Source organism: Puma concolor, chromosome B1, assembly GCF_028749965.1.
Source record: "Puma concolor isolate L17-30 chromosome B1, mPumCon1.1.hap2, whole genome shotgun sequence".
NCBI classification, from domain to species: Eukaryota; Metazoa; Chordata; class Mammalia; order Carnivora; family Felidae; genus Puma; species Puma concolor.
The window spans coordinates 44739993-44762989 of NC_141670.1; the positions used below are offsets into that span (position 1 = coordinate 44739993).

Here is a 22997-nt window from a genome sequence, read left to right on the forward strand (position 1 = left end):
TGAGGCTTTGGCCAGCGCAGGCGGCTCTGCACTAAATTACAGTGACGAGGTGGGACACACAAAAGACCAAAATCTTTTTTTAATAAAAACAAAACAAAACTCCGGCCCCAAGCCCCTGGGCTGCTGAATGGCGATGGCTTCCTGTCAGGATTAGCCGGGCCGCCTGGGCCTGTGTGCGCTGCCTTTCTCCTCAGGAAATACCTTTAGTAAGCCCCGGTGGGGTCCCCATGGCAACGCGCGAGGGGACCTGCTGACAGAGGCCATTCAGCCCGCCATTGTTCCTCGGCCCCTTTGTCGGGAGCTGTATTGCTGCCCCTCTGGCAAACACAGCAGTTTGCACCGTTTTGTCAGGCTGAATGTGGAGTTTTTACATTTTAATGGGTTCTTCTGGCAGTGGCCCATTTGCATGCAAAATGTTCCCTCGTACTTCTTTCCCTTTTTTTCTATTAAAAAAAAAAAAACCTACACTCCAAATCTCCTGAGTCGGTGGGGGGACTGGTGAATGCAGCCGGATCAGGGTGTCCGACCCTGCTAATTGATTTGGTGTTCTGCCTCCCCTATCACACATGCCTGTGCTCCCCATTTCTGCAGCTTTCACTGTATGTTGGGGATATCATGGGCACAGGGAATCCTGTATCTTTAGGGCTTCCTCTCTGTACCCCTGGTTGTAGGAGGATAGTCATTCCCTGGGATTTCAGTGAGATCCCCACTCTGGCCTGGCCTTGCCAGACTAAAGTAAGTTTTCAGTTCCATTTCAAAGCCAAAATAACGTAATAAAAAACCTCTGCAGAGGGCTCCCGGAGCCCTGCCGCGCTGTTCTGTGTTCCTTTTAAGTTGCCTTCAAAGCCACCCGGAGTTCCTCCCCCACCCACAATTGCCCCCTCATTTATCTCTGGGGAGTTTGTGCCAAAACTGTAAACATTCCTGGACCACCAGTTCCCCCATGTTACCGAAGAGAATGGGCCGTTCTCCCCTAATTTTCTTAACCCAGAAATCTAAAATCAAAAGGATTTCATAAGGATGACAGCAATCACGACCCCGAGACAACAGGTCTGGACTTTGTTAAGGGCTGGTTATCCTTTGGAATGTAGGATGTCGATGACACCACTCCTCACCACAGAGGGTAGAGAAGATGCATATTTATGGGACCAGCCCACAACCAAGCAGCATGAATAAGCACAAGATAAAGTCGTGAAAATCCGTACGTCCTAGGAAGGCACATTAAGAATAGGACGAAGATTGGAGTTGGGGGTGTCTCATAAGAGTGAGTCTTAAAGTCTTAGAGGAGTGAGGGAGAGAGCGGAGAAAACAGGCATTGTCGGAGAAAGCAAAAATAAGAAGGCCAGGGAGGGCAGTGGCTTGGCCAAAGAGGCTAGGAGATTGGACAGCTGAGGTTGGGAGGTGTGGTTGAGGGGCTCCAGATGGTGGAGGAGGAGGAAATAAACCGAGGTCCCCAGGAGTGTGAGGGCATGGAACGCAGGGCGCCCAGGCAGAGAGGTCAGGGCTGGAGAGCTGGGGGCAGTCGGATGTGTGACCAGGAGAGCTGGCCCCTGTGCCTGATGTTCTTAATCTTCCGCAGCAGAGTCAGGCAGAGGTCATCAGAGGTCATCAGCTCCGCTGTAAACTGTATTCAGAGGTGAGGGTCTTAGGGCAGGAGAAGGTGTCAGGTGACCCAGAATTGAGCCAGGGACACAGTGAGGGAGGGACTGTGCTGTCCACCTGTGGCCAAAGCCACAGTAAGTACCTCGAGTGGGTCACCTGTCACTGTCCCAAGTGCTGAGTGGAAAGTGTGACACTGTGGAGGGGCCCAGGCCCTGGCAGACCCAGAATCGAGAGCCAGCGCTGATCCCTGTTTTGTGACTTTGAGAGAAGTCCTTCAATCTCTTTTTTTCTTTTTCTTTTTTTTCTTTCTTTCTTTCTTTCTTTCTTTCTTTTTTTTTTTTTTTTTTGTATTTAGATGGGAATGAACACCAATAACATGAACATGAATTAACATGCCTTTTGGAGTATCAAGTGCCATACCAAAATAGGGCATTATTCTTAGTCCCAAGCCTGCCCCCACCCCCCATTTTCTCACTTGCCAAATGTGCACATTGATACCTGCTCAGCTTTAGAGGGTAGATGAGTGTGGACAGAAAAATGCATATATAAGTTAAAAAGCCCTAAAGTATAAGGTAGAAGTGGTGAGCTGGAGGGAATGAGAAGACAGGTTAAGGTCAAAGCAGTCAACTTCATAAGCTCATACGAGGAAGTAGGAGACATGAGTGCCGTTAGGATAAGGATTTCGGTCACTTTTCAGAAGTCAGGGATTGCAAAAGCAAAGTGAGGGTAGAGAATATTTTTCAAAGTGATAGACATGGGCTCTGGACATGTGTGGACTCTGGAGAGCCAGGCCGCCCGCTTTTGAATCCCACCTTGGCCACTTACTAGCTAGGTGGGCCATCTTGGACAAATACTGGATCTCTTTGTGCCTCTGTGTCCCCTCTATAAAACGAGGGTAATAGTGGTACCTACTTCACAGGGTTGTGGTGATTAAATGTGCTTGGCATGCGGGGAGCTTCCGTGTCCATAGGGTAGAGATCATAATAGTATGTACCTTATAAGGGATGGAACGAGAGTCTGTGTTAAAAGCTTACAGTAAGCGCGCTGTAAATATCGGCCAGTATTAATTACCATGATCGTTTTCAGCATTGTTTATGATCCCAAGATAATATAGGGGAAAACACATAGTAAATTGCAAAGTGCTATGCAAATATGTTGTTATTCTTCACCGGGTTCATATTAAGTTGTGAAGTTTGGAGATGGATAACTCAAACCAAATTGGCTGTTATGGGACCAGAGCTGGTAAAGTGGCATTTCAAAATACATTTTCAGGTGTGTTTGTCTGTGGCAGGAAAGGTCTGCATTCTTGGTCTGCAGAGAAATGTGTTCCCTGGGACTTCTTTAGTGCTTCTGTTCTATCTATTACCCACCTCACAGGTTAGAATCATTATTTTTTGCTATTTTCTGCCGTGAACCTCTGGTTCACGTAGAGCGTAGGCAGGCCATACGCTCTAACCTCGTCTCCTACTCTCCTTCATCTCCAGGCACATCCCATCCTTTTCTGCTCCCCCCAAAGTTTATACTCCCAATCTTAATTCTTTTTTTTTCTAGGTTTATTTATTTATTGTGAGAGAGAGAGAAAGAGAGAGAATCCCAAGCAGGATCTGAGCTGTCAGTGCACAGCCTGACACAGGGCTTGAACTCATGAACCATGAGATCACGATCTGAGCCAAAAGTCAAGAGTCGGATGTTTTGCCATTTAACTAATGAGCCACCCAGGTGCCCCTCCCCATCTAAATTATTTTTTTTTAATGTTTTTATTTATTTTTGAGAGAGAGAGAGAGAGAGAGAGAGGCGGGGGGAGGGGCAGAGAGAGAGGGAGAATCTAAAGCAGGATCCAAGCTCTGAGCTGTCAGCACAGAGCGCATCTCAGGGCTGGAACCCACAAACCGTGAGATCATGACCTGAGCCAAAGATGGACGCTTAACCAACTGAGACACAAAGGAGCCCCTCCCCATCTAAATTCTTAATTTTTTCCTCCCCTTTCCCTACCAGTATGTCCAGCCTCTGCTGTGAACACTGCTATCTGCTCTGACCACCAATACTTTTTTTGTTTAAGTTCTGTAACCTCAGAGGCTGTGTTGGATTGCCTGTACTGGGTTCTCATGTTCTTCTCCAGTTGTCTCATGTTGCAATATAAAATGCCTCATCCGTGTCAAGGTGTTGTGTAAATCTTACCACCCTGGTTAGAGCAAGGCATAGGTTTGCTCCTTTGTTTAATCCATGTCTTTTCCTTGCACGGTAACCAGGACTCACAGAAAGCACCCAATGACAGCTATTTTGAAGAAAGCTCCCTGTCTTCTCCTTGGATTTTTGGGGACTAGGGTCTCATCTTCTCATAAGAATGACAAATTTTGTATGGCTTTGGGCCTCCTTGGAGACTCCGTTCCTCCCCCTTGCACAGTGTCTGCTCATGGCTGGTGGGAGACTCAGATTTAGAATCAAGAACTGGGATCTAATCCGATGTACCCAGGGCAGAACTGCCTGCTGGAGGACAGTGGCAGATTTCTGGCCAGTCGTGCCACAAGCAAAATGGTACATCCCATTGGTTTGTTGGGAATTGCAAAGCCCTGGTATTTTGGAGAAATGTAGGAAGCGATGGGAGACTCAGGAGGGCTCCATTAGCATTAATCATGTTCCTAGACCTGAGAGCACCATGGAAAACACTGCTCCCCTTTCTAGCTGCTTCCCTGAGGACTATGAAAAAGTGTGGGTCCCTGATCTGCTCCTACTTTTCCCTAGGGAATAGAGAGGCTCTAACTTCTGTTAGAGAAGTAGGACAGGATTGATGATTGGTGTAGGAATCCCTTCCACTCTCACTAAAGCAAGTACTGGATCCAGCCTGCACAGCCTTCCACAGTGCACCTGCCATCCACACTGTCCCAGGAACCTGCCTCAGGACCAGAGGCCTCCTCAGTCTCCCAGACAGCCTTTGTTCGCTCCTGTTTTCTGAAGAGTTGGCCAAGGTGTTGGCAGCCTTAATCCTCTGGGGATATTCAAGTCAAGCCCTAACCCTACCCCTAACCTTCCCGCTCCCAGTGATGAGAAGAGTGACCCCATGCTGTGGGCATCAGAACACAATGCATCTTTTTCCACAATGTACTTTGAACACATTGCACGTAGGGCCCGTAAGAGTGGATGTTGTTATCTGACTCACAGCCAAACACCTTCATCCTCAGGCTAGGTCATCATAGAATCCAGATACCAAATGTCCTCCAGCCTCTGTTTCCCACCTAATCTCTAAGGAAACGAGGCAGAAAGCAAGTGTTCTGGCTTGCTGCTTCCCTCACAGCATCCCCATTCCAATTAACCAGGTTCTCCAAGAGTTGGAATGTTGGTTTCAAGTGGCCAAGCAATACACTTGGCTTTCTTTTCTTCGTCTTTCATGGCCAGCCCAATAAAGGTGTCAGCTCCTTTCTTGCTACCTGACAGCCAACAACAAACATAGCCCTGGCCTGCTGGCCTTGACCAGAGAATAGTCCGCTCAGATGGAGCACAGATATAAGGGCCTTTCCCAGTGGGGACATAAATGGAGGACACTACCAAACCCAAAAGGAGAATAGAGAGTAGTGACTGAATTGTTACATTGAGCAGTGATGCCCTTGCATCAGCCACCACACATAGGACTTCCCAAGGCCAGGACCGCTATTGAGGGCAGTGATGCAGACAGGCAGGGTCCAGTAAACCAGCGAGTGCTTTGTTACCTTTCTGTCACCTAGAAGAAAGTGGCATTATCCCTGCTTTATAAATAGAGACATTGACACACATCCAAGAGCACTATTAGCCATGAAAAAAAAAATATACACTCTAAACCCAAGAGCCGTAGGCTGCATTTTGGCCATAAGCTAAATTCAGTTCAAGACCTATTGGGTATTTTCAGCTTGTGACATTGTTAGGCACTCTGGAAAAATTATAATAAGCAGTTCTGCTCTGAATTGCTTTCTGTTTCTTAGGAGAGGAACACAGGGACACTTGTGACTCTTAGGAAACAACATACCCAAGTGTGCATCAACCAATGGATGGATAAATAAAATGTGGTATATCCATACAATGGAATATTATTTGGCCATTAAAAGGAATGAAGTAGTGAGACATGCTACAGCATAGAAGAACATTGAAAGCATTATGCTAAATGGAAGAAGGCAGTCACAGACCATATAATGTAGGATTCCATTCATATGAAATATCCAGTATAGGCATATCTATAGAGATGGAAAGCATCAAGCTTCCTAGGCTGAGGGAAAGGGTAGGAGAAGGCATGTGACTGCCAGTGGGTATGGAGTTTGTTTTGGAGATGATAAAAATGTTCCAAAGTTAGGGGCGCCTGGGTGACTCGCGTCTGACTCTTGGTTTCAACACAGGTCATGATCTCTCAGTTTGAGCCCGCCATCGGGCCCTCTGCTGTCTGTGCAGAGCCTGCTTGGCATTCTCTCCCTCTCCCTCTCTCTCTGCCCCTCCCCAGCTTGGGCTTGCTCTCTCTCTCTCTCTCTCTCTCTCTGTCTCTCAAAATAAATAAACTTAAAACAAAAAAAATTTTTTTAAGTTCTAAAGTTCAATTGTGAGGGCGCCTGGGTGGCTCAGCAGGTTAAATGTCCAGCTTCAGCTCAGGTCATGATCTCATGGTTCATGAGTTCAAGCCCAGCCGGCATCATGCTCCATGCTGACAGTGTGGAGCCTGCTTGGGATTCATTCATTCATTCATTCATATTTTCTCTCTCTCTCTCTCTCTCTCTCTCTGTCTCTCCTTCCCTCCCTCCCTCTCCCCCCTTCTCTCTGCCCCTCCCCTGCTCTCATCCCCCCCACTCAAAATAAATTAAATAAATAAGTAGACTTTAAAGTTAGATTGTGGTGATGGTTGCATAACTCTGTGAATATACTAAAAAAAATCGAATTATGTGCTCTAAATGGGTGAATTTTCTGGTATGTGAATATATCTCAATAAAGATGTTTAAAAAAGAAACAAGATGGTATGTGATCGAGTGTGAATTTGTGTGGTTTGTACAGTATGTTTTACAGACAGTTGGGGTGGCAACACTAGGGACAAGAGGAGGCTTCCTGGCTGGCTTTGATGGTGCACTTTGAGCAGTGGGGGGGGCGGGGGGGGGGGAAGGGGGGCTAGAGAATCACAACACTGACAGTCTTGAGCAGAAGTAAGTTTTGTTGTGAGAGAAGAATGCAGTTGGGCTGGAGAACAGCCAGCCTTGAAGCGGAGGGTGGGGAGAAGAAGGCTGCGTGGAGAGGTGGGAACAGATTGTCAATGAGCCTTGAATGCCAGGCAAGGATTGTGATTTAATCCTATACACGGTATAGGATCTTGATCAGGAGAATTAAGGGACAAAACTCCAGAGGCAGAGAAAAGAAGGTGGTCCTTGAGGCTATTTATTTATTTAACAAATTGCTTCAATCTTGTTTTTTGTTTTTTGTTTTTTTTTAATTTATTTACTCTTGAGAGGGGTGCCTGGGTGGCTCAGTCAGCTAAGCGTCCAACTTCTGCTCAGGTCATGATGTCATGGTTCATGGGTTCAAGCCCTGCATCGGGCTCTGTGCTGACAGCTCAGAGCCTGGAGTCTGTTTCAAATTCTGTCTCCTCTCTCTCTGCCCCTCCACCGCTCATGCTCTGTCTCTGTCTGTCTCTCTCTCTCTCAAAAATAAAACAAACATTAAAACGAAATTTAAAAAAATGTTTTATTTATGCTTGAGAGAGAGAGAGAGAGAGAGAGAGACTCCCAAGCAGGCTCTGCGCTGTCAGTGTGGAACCTGATGTGGGGCTTGAGGCCATGACCCTGGGATCAAGACCTGGACGCTTAACCAACTGAGCCACCCAGGTGCCCTGAGACTTTCTATGTATCCTGTAGAAGTTTTGTGTGCACATCCTAGTTAGAACAAGCGGGGAGTCAGGGCTCCGAGCTAGAATCAGCCAGAGTGGTCTCAGTAGGGCCAGTGACCCTTTGCTTTCTCTGGGGGGGCATGCCCGTGTTTTCCTCGCTACCTTTTTGTTCCGAGACCTATCAAAATAGGCTGTGATGCCAGAGGCTAAGAATTCGAGTTTACGGAGTTTACTGTTTGACCAATGGCTTGTACAGAATCACGAGCTGCAAAATATTTAATCAGTGAGGTCACTGGAGGAAACAGAGGTTTGATCAATAGGAGTGTCTGCTGTTTCCCTTAAGGATCAAGTCTGAACTGCTTTTCTTCCCCCTTCTTTTGGCAAAACCACAATCCATTAAAAATGGAAAGAATAACTTTTTTTTAAGACCCACAAAAGCTTATTTTTAATCAGTTATGTGGTCTGCTCACCTTTGTGGGGTTCCTCTTGACCCGATTCACAAAACTATAAATGAACGCTAGCCTAGTGGCTTTCAAACCCTTTTGCAGCAGCACCTCCCCCTTTCGATGACTCAGTATTTACCCAGTATTTAAGACAGCACTTGGGTTGCAAGAGGGTCGGGGACGGCAGCCTTGGCCCCTCTGAGGACGATGGCTATTAGCTGGTAGTCACTGGTGCCATCTGACGCCCAGGGTGCTCATTTCTTCATTTGTAAGGTTTGGCACCTGGGTAGCACTTCAGAAGGAGTCGGTTACGGTGAAGGTGGTAAAGGAGAAAAGGGAGTTTAGAAAGGAAGACGGTGAGGAAACCGTGCATTTTCCAACAAGCGTTCATTGGGCAACTGTTGTGTGCCAAGTACTGTACTGGGTGTTGGGCATTTTAAAAGTAAATATGACACGTCCCCACCCTCACAACTCAGTCGAGAAAGGGGACTGTCCTTCAGTGTGACGAGTGCAGTGGGAGAGCACCTGCCCCAGCCTGGGAGTCAGAAAAGGCTTTGAGGCAGAGTCCCCAGCCAGCCAAAGAACTGGAAGGTAGCTGAGAGCCAGGCAGGGCACGGGCCCTGAGGGCAGTGGGGTGCAGGGATGGGAGAGCGTGTTTCAGAGGCAGGTGCTTTGGGGACCTGCAAGGAGCCCCAGCTGGGCAGCCGATGGTTAACCGAGGGGTGAGAAAGAAAGAAGGCTCCCAGGGCAGTGGAGACGTAGGTCAGGTGGTAGATGTGAGCTGGAACAGGTGCACTTTTTGGTGGGGGGTGGACAGTTGGCAGAAGATGCCAGGAGGGAGCACAACTGAACATCCTGAAAGGAAACAGAAACTGCATTTCCCCCTAGTTGGTAAAGGGGAGCTGCTCAAGAGCGGGTCACAGTCAGGGATGGTGGACTCTGAGTGTGCCTGGCTTCTGGCCTTCACTGTCAGTGTGGGTGCCCAGTTGCTGGTTGTGAGGATGGATGGGTAAACGGGTTGTATCAGATCTGTGAGCCGTGGGGCACTCGGGATCCAGGGAAAGAAAGGTGAGGAGGAATGGATGTGTGTGACCGTGTGTTGGGGGAGGGGAAGCGGGAGGGCTTGAGGCGCGGGAGCCCTGCGGTGGGATGAGGAGAAAGGAGCTTTGTGTGCAAGGGCTTCTGCAGCCAGAGCAAGTGTGGGTTTGGTGGCAGCTGCAGGCCTCCGTTCCTAATATAGTCAAAAGCTCCGAATCCTCTGGCCCGACACCTGTTAGCCAGAGGTTCCCCTGAGCTGACCTCTCCTTGGGCCGCCTCTCCCACATATGCATCTTATGCATCTGACTCACTGAGGGGCCAGACCCCTCCCTGCTGAATCACTTGGACTGAGGGCCCCGGTTGACAAATTGCCTTCTCTCAACTTAGGTGGGGGCTGCTGGAGTTTTGAGGGACAGGTTTGCTCAGCTGTTTCTAGTGAGAGGCGTGAGGCTGGGCTAGCCAAAAAGAAATGGGGTGTCCTCCTGGGAAGTGGCCATCCTTGACAGAGGACTGAGCGAGTGGGAGAGGGGCAGTCTGGACACAACGAAGCCCTGGGGAGGGCCGGCCTTTCCCCCGCCCTCCGGTGGAGGGAAATGAAACATCAACTGCTTATTGCTGCTGTGGCTGCTTCCTGGCTTTGCCTCTTTCTTCTTCTGACCTTTGGGGGAGTGGGGCATAGCAGAAGAGGTGGGGTTCTAGGTAGCCAGCCGTTTCCCACTGACACCTGTTCCGGTTCTCACCTCCCGGCTCTGTAGCCCCCGGGATGTTGCAGCTCAGTGCGGCTAGCTAGCATAATTCCCTTTGTCTCTCCCCCTCTCCCCCTCTTCCTGTCCCATCCCTTGGTCCCCCTTCCCGGTCCCTGTGGGGGGCTGCAGCCCAGCCCTGGGGAGCCCCTGTGGAAGTGGAGTCCTTCCTGGTCCACCCTGGTGACCTGCTACAGCTTCGCTGTCGGCTGCGGGACGATGTCCAGAGCATCAACTGGCTGCGGGACGGGGTGCAGCTGGTGGAGAGCAACCGTACCCGCATCACAGGGGAGGAGGTGGAGGTGCGGGACTCGGTGCCTGCCGACTCCGGCCTCTACGCTTGCGTGACCAGCAGCCCCTCGGGCAGCGACACCACCTACTTCTCCGTCAATGTCTCAGGTTGGTAGCAAAGCCTGCCCTCCCCCTCTCCCTGGATCCACCCCTCCAACCCTCTCTTCTAGTTTCAGGGGGAGGCGAACCTCCTCTCCTTCATGATCTGCCCCCACTCTGCTTCCAAAACTGCTGCCCACTAACATTGCTCCCTGCCCGCCGCGTGGCTTAGCTCTCAGAGGGGTGACCAGGTGGGGCAGGCCTCAGGTCAGAGATCTAGGCCTCCAGGATCTGCCTCAAGTGACTGCTGATACACTTGGGTCAGCAAGACACTGATAGTTTTCCGCCACAGCTTGTCCAGATCTCCAGGTGCTACCTGGGGCTCGGCCAGCTTCCATTCTGTCATTCCCTTGCCATTTGGACTTGGTATTCGGCTTAGGGGTTAGAGCCCCAGAATATGTGGTGAGGTAGGTCCCTACTATGATGGGAAAGGATCCAGGTGCACCGCCATATTCACAGGCTTCATGGAAAACATCGGTCCTCCAGCTTCCTGAGCTGTATTAAGGGCAGCCAGGGAACCCTGGAGTTCTGTGACTTTGGGAAACTGCCACTTATAGAACACGAGTTTTACAAAACTCTAGGATGAAACAAAGAAGAGTTGAAATTTTCTTGATGCCGTTTGTGCATCCTAAGGGGGAGGGCTGGGCATCTCCTCCCCTTCAGGCATCATTTAGAACCTGCCCCCATTTGAAGGACTGGAAAAAGATCTGGCATGAACCCTGATTGGTGACCACATGTGTGTCAAGCCTTTTAAAAGGGGTGGATACTTGGGGAGAAGTGTCGGCAGCTGCAGACGGTGTGGTGGGCTCCCTATCTACCCTGGGCAAGAAGGGCAGCCCCCAAACCTCAGCAGATACATGCTAGGAAAATTCCATCTGTGAGTTGTTCAGCCTCATGGCTTTAGAAATAGCTTCTCGCCATAGCGTGCCTAGATCTGTCTGGGTTTCTGAAGAAGGATACACACAGATTCCCCTGGCTGCTAGTTCCGAGACCCAGCACGTCTGGGTGCTACTGAGTTGAGAGAACTTCTCAACACAAGGTGTAATTAAATCCAAGAGGACCTGCTGCCCCTGATGGAACTGGCCAATATCAAGGCTTGTGGACAGAAAGGGGCACTGCGTTGGGCTGGGGAAGGCGGGGGACAGGCATAGAGCATGCAGTTCTTAAACCATTTCTGTCCCACAGAGAGACTGTCACTAAGAGTGGAATGGGACTGGGGGGTTCCAGATGCATTCGTTCTGTAACTGGACTGGCCTTTATGTTCATGGCTGGCTGTTGATATGGATGGAAATCTAGTGAGCCCTTTTCCCTCGAAGGGACCTCAGTGCCCCCTTCTTCCCATAGATGCTCTCCCCTCCTCGGAGGATGACGACGATGATGATGACTCCTCTTCAGAGGAGAAAGAGACAGATAACACCAAACCAAACCGTATGCGTGAGACACTGTTTCCTACCTTACTGCCTTCGGGCCGGGCCTTGGGTTTGAGTGGGAAGGGGGAGGCTTAGATGATTGTTTGGAGAAGGGGAGAAGAGGGCACATGGGGTCATGGGATCCTTTGGGTGCCCTGATTAGTGCGGGCACTGTTTACAGTGTTGGGGACACCTCCAGGTCCTGGCCTGGGCCCCTGCTCCTGAGCCTGACTGGACCCTGCCTGTCTCTCTTGGCTTTCCCTGGGTAGCCGTGGCTCCATACTGGACATCCCCAGAAAAGATGGAAAAGAAATTGCACGCGGTGCCAGCTGCCAAGACTGTGAAGTTCAAATGTCCTTCTAGTGGGACTCCTAACCCCACGCTGCGCTGGTTGAAAAATGGCAAAGAATTCAAACCTGACCACAGGATTGGAGGCTATAAGGTACGTGTGTATGTATGGAAGTTAATGTAAGATGAATGAAAAAATCTACTTAGAAAATCCTTATTATGTGGCATTAATGGTTTAAAGTAATGCTTTCTAACTATAAAAGTAGTGTGCCTTAGAAGAATTTCAAATATAAAAACTTCAAATGAAGCTTCAAAATCTTTTCAGTCTTGGGGCGCCTGGGTGGCTCAGTTGGTTAAGCGTCCGACTTTGACTCAGGTCATGACCTCAAGGTTTGTGAGTTTGAGCCCCATGTTGGGCTCTGTGCTGACAGCTCAGAGCCCAAAGCCTGCTTCAGATTCTGTGTCTCCTCTCTGCTCCTCCCCCGCTTGTTTGCACACGCGTGCGCGCGCGCTGTCTCAAAAAAAAATAAATAAATAAATAAAATTTTAATCTTTTCAGTCTTTTTTCTTATGTGTCTGGTTTTTGCATAGTTAATCGCAATGTGTGTAGAATTTCTTTCCCTTGTTAACATTACAGCACGTGTCTTCTGCCATGTGTTCGGTAGATAATTTTTCATGGCTGCACAATATTTCATTATTAAAATGTCCATAACTTGATGACATACATTGTCATACTAGTTATTTTCTGATTTTTCACTATTATGAATTATGCTGTAGTGAATATATTTATACATAAATCTTTGTTGGTGTTTTAAAATATTCTTCCCTAAGACAGATTGCTAGAAGTGAAGTTTACTAGATCAAAGTAGAAGCATTTTTTTAAGCCCTTGATGCGTATTCCCCATTACCTTATTTCCTCCTGGTAATTAGATAATTTTAATCATTTATTTTTTTATTATGTGAACATTTCTTTTTTTAAAAAAGTTTTGTTTATTTTGAGAGAGAGACAGGAAGTGCGTGTGTGCGCATGTGCGTGGGGGAGAGGCAGAGAGAGAGAATCCCAAGCAGGCTCTGCACCATCAGCACAGAGCCCAATGCGGGGCTTGAACTCATGAACCTGGGAGATCATGACCAGAGCCTAAATCAAGAGTTGGATGCTTCATCAACTGAGCCACCCAAGTGGCCCTTTATGAACATTTCTTGAGCACATGTCTTTTCAGAAGGTGTACTGGCTGGACAAGTAGAGCTCTAAGTAAAACAGGAAGATACAAAATTTTAATTATTGTGACATTTGCTTTAATGGAGTATGATGTAATGAGTTGGGTGTGATTTTATTTTTTTAATTTAATTTTATCGTGGTAACAATTACTTTCCTAAAAGGGAAGATTGATTCATCTTCCCATAGCAGAGTACAAGAATGACAAGCTCACCATACCTGAGCCAACAACTTAGATAGATGATGAAAGTATCTCATTGTTCTCTTGTGCATTTTTTTGCTTATTAACAAACTTAGAATTTTCGTATGTTAATGAGTGATTTCCGTTTCCTGCTGTGTGAATTGTCTGTTTGTATCTTTTACCCATCTTGGTTTCTAGGAAGAACTTCATCCTAATCTCTTCTTTAGACTCCCAGATCATCCTTATATCCCATTTCACCTAGCTGCTCTTTCCCCATTAATCTTGTATAAGAAAAGCAGAGGTCCGGGGAGCCTGACTGGCTCATTTAGTGGAGCATATGACTCTTGATCTCAGAGTTGTAAGTTTGAGCCCCACATTAGGTGTAGAGATTACTTAAAAAAGTAAAATCGTTAGGGGCACCTGGGTGGCTCAGTCAGTTAAGCGTCTGACTCTTGGTTTCAGCTCAGGTCATGATCTCACAGTTCAGGAGTTTGGGCCCCACGTCAGGCCCTGTGCTGGCAGTGCAGAGCCTGCTTGGGATTCTCTTTCCTTTTCTCTCTGCCCCTCTCCTGCTCATGCTCTCTTTCTCTCAAAATAAATAAATAAATCTAAAAAAAGTAAAATGTTTCTTAAAAATCAGGAAAAATAGGAGAAACTGTAAATTAATTTACCAGACACTTGCAAGGCACTGCCATGGTACAAGGCAGCATTCCTGCCCACAAAGAATTTCCAGTCTGGTAGGAAGGCAGATGTCCTTGAACACTGCTGCAAAAAGCAGACTGTGATCAGTGCTTCAGCAGGGCCACAGGAGTGAGAACCATTCTGACCCAGGTTGAGCTGGAGGAGATGGTTTTTGAAAGGAGAGGTCAAGAGCAGACAGGGCAGAACTCTTTGCAGGGAGCCCTTCCGGCCCAGGACACGAACAGAGTGGAAAGCTCCCAGTGCATTGGGGAGTGTGCAGGACGCACATAGGTCCAGATCATGGATGGCCCTGGCTGTTGCGGGCAGACTTCCAGAGTTTCTCATACCCACCTGCCAGCTTGCCTGATATATTCTTTCCCCGAACTTGGACCAGGGTGGCCGTCTGCCCTGTCCTGGCTCGTTTGCTGCGTGGGCCGTGTGCTCTGGGCTGTGATTGGAGGGTAAGTGGCACAGGGTGCCAGTGCCTCCCGTGGCTTCTGCCTCCATTTTCCTCCAGACTCGCGATGGAGCTATTGGCATGTTTTCCCCCAGGTCCGTTACGCCACCTGGAGCATCATAATGGACTCCGTAGTGCCTTCTGATAAGGGCAACTACACCTGCATTGTGGAGAATGAGTATGGCAGCATTAACCACACCTACCAGCTCGACGTCGTGGGTAAGAGGGCAGTGGCAACAAGGTTAAGGAGCTTAGAGGAAAGAGCAGGGCGTTGAGAAAACAGCCGTGGGGTCCAGGTTTACTTACAGGTCATTGGCGTTTACTAGCTCTGTCACCTTAAGCAGCTTTTCCATAAGTCATTTGTACATTTTTCTTACCTGTAAATGGTTGAGAGGATTGGACAGTTCTGTGACTCACTGTAAGGTGAAAGGTGCTGTGGCTGGTCTCCTGCAAGGGCTGCCTGGGGAGGGTGTCACGTAGCAGATACACAGGCAGCTGCTGCTGCTTCAGGGCCGGCAGCCTGCTGGGTACATTACACCCGGCCGTTCTCACGGGCCCTGCGAGGTCCACACTGTCACTCCCACCCTACAGAAGAGCAGACTGAGGCCCAGAATCAGAGACCTCATTAATGTAAAACTGCAGACCCGTGCAGGGCATCACAGGAAGCACTAGGAAGGACGTAGTCCCTGCCTCTAGGTGCTGTTACTGCAGCCTCTTCCTTCCGGAGACTCTGAATCTCATTCCCTAGAGATCTTAAGGTGAAGAGTTTCTCAGCTAGCATTCTGTCTTGGCTTTGCAGATATGGTATAAAAAGAAGCTTCTGGTCCGAGGGGGATAGGACCCGAGATTTGGCATTGCTAGTGGACTCTTAAGTGCTGCCGGTGATGCTGTTCTTGGACCACGCTTTGAATAGCAAGTCTAAGTGACTCTCTAATTTTAGTTAGGTCTGGGAGTGTGACTAAGTTATAGGGTCTCCATTTAGGCAAGAGGGACTTCTGGTGCCTGGGGAAATGGGTGCACTGCCCTGGGGAGGAGGTTCCTAACAGCTTAAGACCTGAGGAGAGAGTGTCCCTTCTCTTCTTCCAGCTCAGGGTCAAGGGGCTAAGGCTCAGCAGAGACTGGAAATGCTCTGTCAGCATCCCAGCCAGGAGCAGGCCATGGCAGAGCCTGACGAGCCTCTCCTCTCCCTTCCTCCACAGAGCGGTCCCCTCATCGGCCCATCCTGCAGGCGGGGTTGCCTGCCAACAAGACAGTGGCCCTGGGCAGCAATGTGGAGTTCATGTGTAAGGTGTACAGTGACCCACAGCCCCATATCCAGTGGCTAAAGCACATCGAGGTGAATGGGAGTAAGATTGGTCCAGACAACCTGCCTTATGTCCAGATCTTGAAGGTAATCTTTGCCCTAGTCTCCATGGGCTGGGTCTGGGAAGGTCTCCTGCATCTCCTGGGGCCCCAGTTGCTGTGGTCAGGCTCAGCACCGGCGATTGGGACCCATCCCTTATCCTTTTCAATAGGGACCTAGCCACATTCCCCAGAATTAGTGACAGGTCACAGAGTAGAGGTGCAATGGGAACAGAGGACAGGGGGTGGGGTGGGCATCACTAGTTTCTAAAGAGCTTTGAGAGTGACTTTGCTCAGGTTTTGGGGTCAGCTACTCAAGGCCTTTGTACTCCTGACTTAACATTGCCTGGGACCAAAGCCTTTCCAGCAAATGTCTCCCAGATTCTGCCCTATTTCCCAAGTCCCGTCCTTTCTGGCAAGTGAGTGAATGGATGATAAGGTCACGACTCTTAGGTAGAGTTGGAAAAGCAAATGCCACAGGTAAATTCTAAACAGCATCAGGAATAATGGCATTTTCTTCCTTTTTTCCTCTCAATCCCAGACTTACATTGTCCCTGAATGCTCCACTAATCCAGGGAAGGTAATTACCTAATTCCCCAGTGGATCTCACAACAAGAAGTAACCAGAAGCTGGGAACGTGGTTTACCTCCTGGTCCCAGAGTTAGACCTCATCCTCCCCTGGCTTGTCCGTCCCAGAGTTTTACTGGCTATCCCTTTTCTTCACTATTGGTGCTGAAGCCTGCTGTGAAGGAGATGAGGCCGTGGCCTTGGCCCTTGGCCACAGTCTCCATTCACAATCCCTGGCCTAGACCTGGAGGAGTGAGTTTAACACAGAATGTTTGATTGGGGGCAGCGATTTGTTTTGTTTTTTTTTTAAAGCTTATTTTTCAGTCAGATGCTTTGGGCCTTTGAAGTCAACTTGTTTTGTCCTACTAAAAAGAGAAATGACAAATCTCACTAACGTCTCCCTCGCCTTAGCTCCCTGGGCCTGCCTTAATGTTACATGGGAGCAAGTGTGGCCACGTCTCAGTGTTTGCCCCACTGACTGGCTTGTCGTTGGTTTGTTCTAGCATTCGGGGATTAATAGCTCGGATGCGGAGGTGCTGACCCTGTTCAATGTGACAGAGGCCCAGAGCGGGGAGTATGTGTGTAAGGTTTCCAATTATATTGGTGAAGCTAACCAGTCTGCGTGGCTCACTGTCACCAGACCTGTGGCAAAAGGTAATGGGAAGATGGATGGGGCCGTGTGCTGGGAGTTTGATTCAGGCCCCAAGCTGCTGGGGCAGATGGGGAAGCCAGCACCCAACTCTCCCTGTTATCCTGCTGTATTTCTAGAGCCCAGAGCCATGGAAAAATACCCGGCCTGGGAGGCTGCTTTGGTTTGGTACTGTGTTGGTGTCTGCTCCCTCTGTGCCTTCTGTGTCCTCCTTGGCTATGTGCGTACTTGTGGGGACAGCCTGGCTGCGTGGTGAATGATGCTACAGACTGAGGTTTGAATGGTGGAGAAGGGGCCAGATGTCCCCTTGCAAACTGGCAGGGCACGTGCACGCATGTGTGTGTGTGTGCGTGCGCGTGCGTGCGTGTGTGCGTGTACGTGTGTGTGTGTGTGTGTACGCGTGATTGCAGCACCCTTCCATCCCTCCTGTGTGTGCCCTCTGACTTTCTTTACCAGAAACCAAGCAGCACCCCCCCGCCGCCGGGCCCCATTTCTCCATGCTGCCCACTGCCCGCCCGCATGCTTGGATGGGCCAGGGGCTGCCAGCGTCTGGTGAAGGGTTGTAACCAGCCAGCGTCGTCTCAGGTCTGCGGAGTCCCTCCCTCAGGGTTTCACTGTCTTCCTCTAACAGGTCTCGCTGCCTGGTGGTTTTTGTTTGTTCCTTGTTGCAAAGGAGACGCTGGGGAGCATTTCTTCCTCCGGTTTTCCCCCCCTTCTCTTCCTCCCTCCCTTCCTGTGTGTCTCTTAGAGGTCTCATGTCCTGCGCTTGTCCATTTTGCTTCCGTTGTCTCTTCTAGACTGCCGGAGTTAACACCACCGACAAAGAGATGGAAGTGCTTCACTTAAGGAATGTCTCCTTTGAGGACGCGGGGGAGTATACGTGCTTGGCGGGTAACTCTATCGGACTGTCCCATCACTCTGCATGGTTGACCGTTTTGGAAGGTATACACTGTACTTCTCCTCTCGATGTCCTGCCCTCGCCACGGGCACGGGGGGAGCATGCATTGTGGGGCTGGTGGAGACACAGAGCCAGGAGAGGTAGAGGAATGGCCCTGGCAGGTTGTCCAACCTTGAGTGTCGAATCCTCTCAGCTCACATAGGATCTGTCCTCGTTTTGCAGGAACACAGAGGCCTCCCACCTCTATGCCTGCGTCTGCCTCTCCCCTTGGCCAGTGCGATGCATGCGTGGGATCTGGAGTTAACCTGCAGCCGGGCTCTCCTGCCGGCCAGGCTCCTTCCCTCCTTGGGTCCAGCAGCCTTCCCCAACTTGTCCGATCCTTTTTTGCTGGCTCCGCAAGTCTCGGGCCCATGCCTCCCCTCACCAAATGTAGGCATTCTGTAAAGAGGGGCTTGTTGCTTACAGAGAACAGTGCTAGCCCACCCTGCCATCCTCTGATCTTGGAGGAGAGGTTCCATCCACATGAGTGAACTTGAGCTCTGAATAAAGTAAGGCCGCCTGGGACACAGTGGTGCCCCCTTATCCTCTTGGGCTACTGACGTTTCTCCTCTCAAGAGGGGAGGTCTGTGTGTGGGGCTGGGAAGGAAGGAGCCTGCGGCCTGCTCAGGTGGTGGGCTGCCCATCGCTGCTTCTCGAGTGTCCTGCACGTGGGTCTGGGGGCTGTGCCGCTCCTGTTGCCGCTGACGCTGCCTTCCTCTCTCTCCCTCCATCTTCCTCCGCCCTGCTCGCCCAGCAGGGTCTGAGAACACCCCTCCTTCAGGGGAGAAGCGTTCTGTTTTTACCCTGTCACTGTCTTTGTCCTGTGTGTGCTCCCAGTCACTTGTCTTCGTCCGTCCATACTGGGAAAAGAGAAAAACAGAAACACTTCCTCTTATTATCAGCTCTGCTGTCTCCTTGTCAGGCTCGGGAGTCCCTTGGGGCTCTGTCTGGGGTCACACCTAGTGCCTCTCTGGGGAGGTCCCTGGCATGCCAGCCTCTGTGGCTGGCTGGGGTCTTTGGAAGGGGAGGGTTGGGAGGAAAGCCATGCAAGGAAGAGGGGCGTTCCCGCTGGTGGCGAAGGAGTGTCCTGTGAAGCCCCCCGGCTTCAGCTTCGGCTTCGTATGCGAGGGAAGGGTGGGTTCAGCTGGATGGGCTTCTGTGGGAAACGGGCTGCGTTCTAAATGGAAAGTGGGAGATGACAATACAACAGTACCTTCTTCCCCCCCCACCCCTCACCCCCACCCCATGTCCTCGTTCAGTTTCAGGAGTTAGGGCCTGTGAGTAGAATTCTTACAAAGTGCAGCAAAGTTTACGTTCTCATCTCAAGCAGCCCAGACATGGTTGGAAATGCAGTTCTGCCTATGGTTCAGCTAGGCATGTAGGTAGGAATATTTGCAGGTCTGACCTGACACAGGTGAAATAGGCAAGAGGTGAGGAATGGTCAGGACACTGACTGGGGTCCTCCTTTCCCTCCCCTCTTGTTCTCGTTATGTGAGTGTTGCTATATGCTAGGCGCTGTGGCACGTGGAGATGAACAAGGCGCCGGGCTCCTGCCCTCAGGGTGCTCATGGGCTGTCAGAGACCAAAGACAGATGGTTCCTTGTGTCGCATGTGATAGGTGTAGGCACACAATGCTGGGGCCCTGTGGAGAAGGGCCATGTTTCCATGAGGCGACTGAGAAGGTCCTTGTTGCGTACCTGGTACCCACCGAGCCCAGTGGTTCCACTGAACGAGGCAGGCTCCTGACCGAATGAATGAGGATGGGCCTCAAGTTAAAAGATGGTTCTAATCCATCCCTCTTGTGGGATCCAAGTCAGGATCAGGAAGACTCAAAGATGGTAGGATATCTGATCTGCTCCATGCTGGACCACAGTCCCAGCTAGGACCTGGCTTGGTTCATTCTCTGCCCTGAAAATTCTCAGAGGAAAGGAGATGGGGGTTGTTTTTCTTATGAAGCTGGAAGCCTAGCGCATTGCTAACACGCCTGCTAACATGGTGTTCACACTGACTCAGCCCTGGAAGAGAGGCCGGCGGTGATGACCTCGCCCCTGTACCTGGAGATCATCATCTACTGCACGGGGGCCTTCCTCATCTCCTGCATGGTGGGGTCTGTCATCATCTACAAAATGAAGAGTGGCACCAAGAAAAGCGACTTCCACAGCCAGATGGCCGTGCATAAGCTGGCCAAGAGCATCCCTCTGCGCAGACAGGTAACAGAAAGTAGATAGGGGATTTGCACGCTCTATATCTCCTTTCCTTCCTGTGCCCGCAGGGGCTTCTCCAGGATTCTGATGCCCTGCCCTCCTCTGTCCCCAACCTACCGCTTCCAGCTTTGCTTTCTAGCTTCTGGGCCAGAGGCAGTGGAATGTCCTAAGTGTTCCAGAGTTGGGTTCCAGGCTGTGCTAGCCCATGGATTCCGTACACCTACCGTACCAGAACTGCGAGCCCCCTGCTCCTCCAGCACATGGCTTGGGAGAAGGCCCTAGCCAGGCTGAATGTGCATCTGATATTGCACTTTTGAACTGTCCCTGAGAGCCAGCTACAGGTGCAAAGATACAGAGTACAGAAGAGGGCCTGAGTCAGGTGCCAGACTGCCTCTCTCTCCTCTCCAGGATGCTACCCTCCTCTTGTCCAAGGAAATGGAACAGAGGGTGAAGGCGTGTGGAAGAGAGGGAACATTCATTCAGAGCGGTGCTAATTCTGGAAGGTGCTTTGGGGGTTAGGAATCCATAATTTGAGGCAGGGTTTTCACAAAGAATGGGAACAGGAATAGAATTGTGGTTGCAATAGTAAGTTATAAAATAATCAGTCTGGAAGAGGTAGACTTGGTCTGTTTGTGTTGAAGGTAAGTGAACACAGAAGGCTGGCCGGTGGCAAAAATTAGTTTTAGAACTTAGGCCTTCAGACCTTTTGTGGTCTTTCTGTCACTCTGTGTTAGAGAAGGAACATCAGATACCAGATACCTCTGCCATGTTGGTGGAAAGCCCTAAGAGTTGCAGGAACTTGCTGCTGCTGCTCAGTCCCCCCAACCCCCCACCCTATGCTCGCTAGAAGGGTGACCCCACGCTTCCCTGTAGGTGTCGGCTGATTCTAGTGCCTCCATGAACTCTGGGGTTCTGCTGGTTCGGCCCTCACGTCTCTCCTCTAGCGGAACCCCCATGCTGGCTGGGGTCTCTGAATATGAGCTTCCTGAAGATCCACGCTGGGAGCTGCCTCGAGACAGGTAATATTCTAACTTCAACTTCTGAGGAAGTTCCCTGCTTGGAGTGAAGGTATACCAGATGCCTCCAGAAATCATAGTTGACACTTCTGTTCTCAGTCGAGTGGAATATGGACAGGTGGAAAGGGGGTGCCCTCTTAAGGCCTGAACTTTACCGGTCCTGACTCACACCACCCTTTGTTTTCCTAAAAGGCTGGTTTTAGGCAAACCCCTGGGAGAGGGCTGCTTTGGGCAGGTGGTGTTGGCAGAGGCCATCGGGCTGGACAAGGACAAACCCAACCGTGTGACCAAAGTGGCTGTGAAGATGTTGAAGTGTAAGTGATGTTTCTGTCCTTGCAAAAACAATCCCTTCCTTTTCCGAGCAAACTGTTACCTCGGACCAAATAGAACACACTCTCCGGTGCTCTTTCACCGTCCACACCGGCTGCACTGCCTGCTTGGCGTCTCCTGGGAGTGGAGGGGCACTCCGTACCCCGAGATTGCCATGATCTCACTTTGTTCCTCGGCGTCAGTCTGGGTGGTGGCCAGGTGTTTATTCTAGATCTCGCTGCCGGCTGGTTTTTCTTATCATATCCTCCGTCCCACTTGTTAGCACATACTGCCAACAACCGCTCTCAGAAGAGGGAAGGGAAAATAGATTTGGGTGTGAAACAGGGAGGAGAGAAGCCAGTCCGGAGGACAGGGACTCCTTGAGCATACACCTCATCCCCTCTCCCTTAGCTTTCCTCCTCTTGTCCTCCTTCCCACATAAATGAGTCTCATGCCCTTCTGGTTTATGTGTAAAGCGGACGCAACAGAGAAAGACCTGTCAGACCTGATCTCAGAAATGGAGATGATGAAGATGATCGGGAAGCACAAGAACATCATCAACCTGCTGGGGGCCTGCACGCAGGATGGTAGGCGCTAAGCCAGGCCGGCTCTCCCACCCCAGCCGGGAACCCGGGCCTCCCACGGATAACAGTGTCTGTCGGGGAGGAGATCACGAGCTGGGGGTATCAGTGAGCAGGCATCTCAGCTACACTGAGGGAACGGGGTCCAGCTTAGCAGCAGTTGGGAGTTACCTCTCGGGGGCTGGGCTTGTGCCTGTTGGTGCTCATCTGAGAACAGTGTGTAGATAGAACCAGGTGAGTCCTTGTGGTCTCAATTAGGGCTCTTACCTCCCTCCCCCAACCCAGCTTGGCTCAGGAACTTCCTAGTGTATGCTAGGAAGAACCACTTCCCTAGCTTTCTTTGGGTAGTGGACTGAATTTCCCAGGCTCCCTAGAGGTGCAGTTAGGATTGGAGGACAGACACGTGGTGTGCAGTTGGGGGTGGGGTTTCCTCAGGGTGGAGCTGACCCAGAGCACCTGCCTGCCCACCCTGATGGCCTGTCCATCCCCGTGCTCCCAGGTCCTTTGTACGTCATCGTGGAGTATGCCTCCAAAGGCAACCTACGGGAATACCTGCAGGCCCGGCGGCCCCCAGGGCTGGAGTACTGTTATAACCCCAGCCACAACCCAGAGGAGCAGCTCTCTTCCAAGGACCTGGTCTCCTGTGCCTATCAGGTGGCCCGAGGCATGGAGTATCTCGCCTCCAAGAAGGTGTGGCACCTGAAGGTTCCCCTGGGCAAAGTTGGGGTGGGAACAGAGCCCTCCTTGCACTCCAGTTGATGACTTTTAATCCTCTGGTGGGGTCGTAGATGTCTGCAGCACCGCTTCCCTGTGCTGTCTGCGGCTCTCAGGGACGTCGGCAGGAGAGCCTGGTGGCCTTCTGGTCAGACGGGATAACGTTCTGATCCGTGCACACTGCCCCTTTTCTGTGCAGCTACTTACATATCTCCAAATGTAGAGTAAGAATGGGGAGTCCTATGTTGTGGGTAAAATGAAGTCGTTTGTGACAGTGTTAACTGCAGTTCTAGTGCTTGGTAAACGGATGCTTTGTTTGAGAGCACACACCTACACAGACTGGACAGAAGCATCCAGGTTCCGCCTTTCCGGGTGCGAAGGAGACCCGTGAGGAGGGTTTGCTC

At 50.5% G+C, this 22997-nt stretch overlaps 1 protein-coding gene across 8 annotated transcripts in view; it reads left to right on the forward strand.

The window, feature by feature from the left end:
• The window catches only part of FGFR1 (fibroblast growth factor receptor 1), a 52588-nt gene that overhangs the window by 25935 nt on the left and 3656 nt on the right, over window positions 1-22997 (forward strand). For 2 of the 8 annotated variants that reach the window (XM_086703678.1, XM_086703674.1), the window contains exons 3-13: window positions 9786-10052; window positions 11388-11477; window positions 11722-11894; window positions 14371-14494; window positions 15475-15665; window positions 17630-17774; window positions 19783-19985; window positions 20847-20992; window positions 21182-21303; window positions 21775-21885; window positions 22379-22569. In XM_086703678.1, the coding sequence (XP_086559804.1) occupies window positions 9786-10052; window positions 11388-11477; window positions 11722-11894; window positions 14371-14494; window positions 15475-15665; window positions 17630-17774; window positions 19783-19985; window positions 20847-20992; window positions 21182-21303; window positions 21775-21885; window positions 22379-22569 (1763 nt within the window). The remainder of the gene's footprint in view (window positions 1-9785; window positions 10053-11387; window positions 11478-11721; window positions 11895-14370; window positions 14495-15474; window positions 15666-17629; window positions 17775-19782; window positions 19986-20846; window positions 20993-21181; window positions 21304-21774; window positions 21886-22378; window positions 22570-22997) is intronic. The other 6 variants (XM_086703679.1, XM_086703675.1, XM_086703677.1 and 3 more) reach the window with 6 other exon arrangements.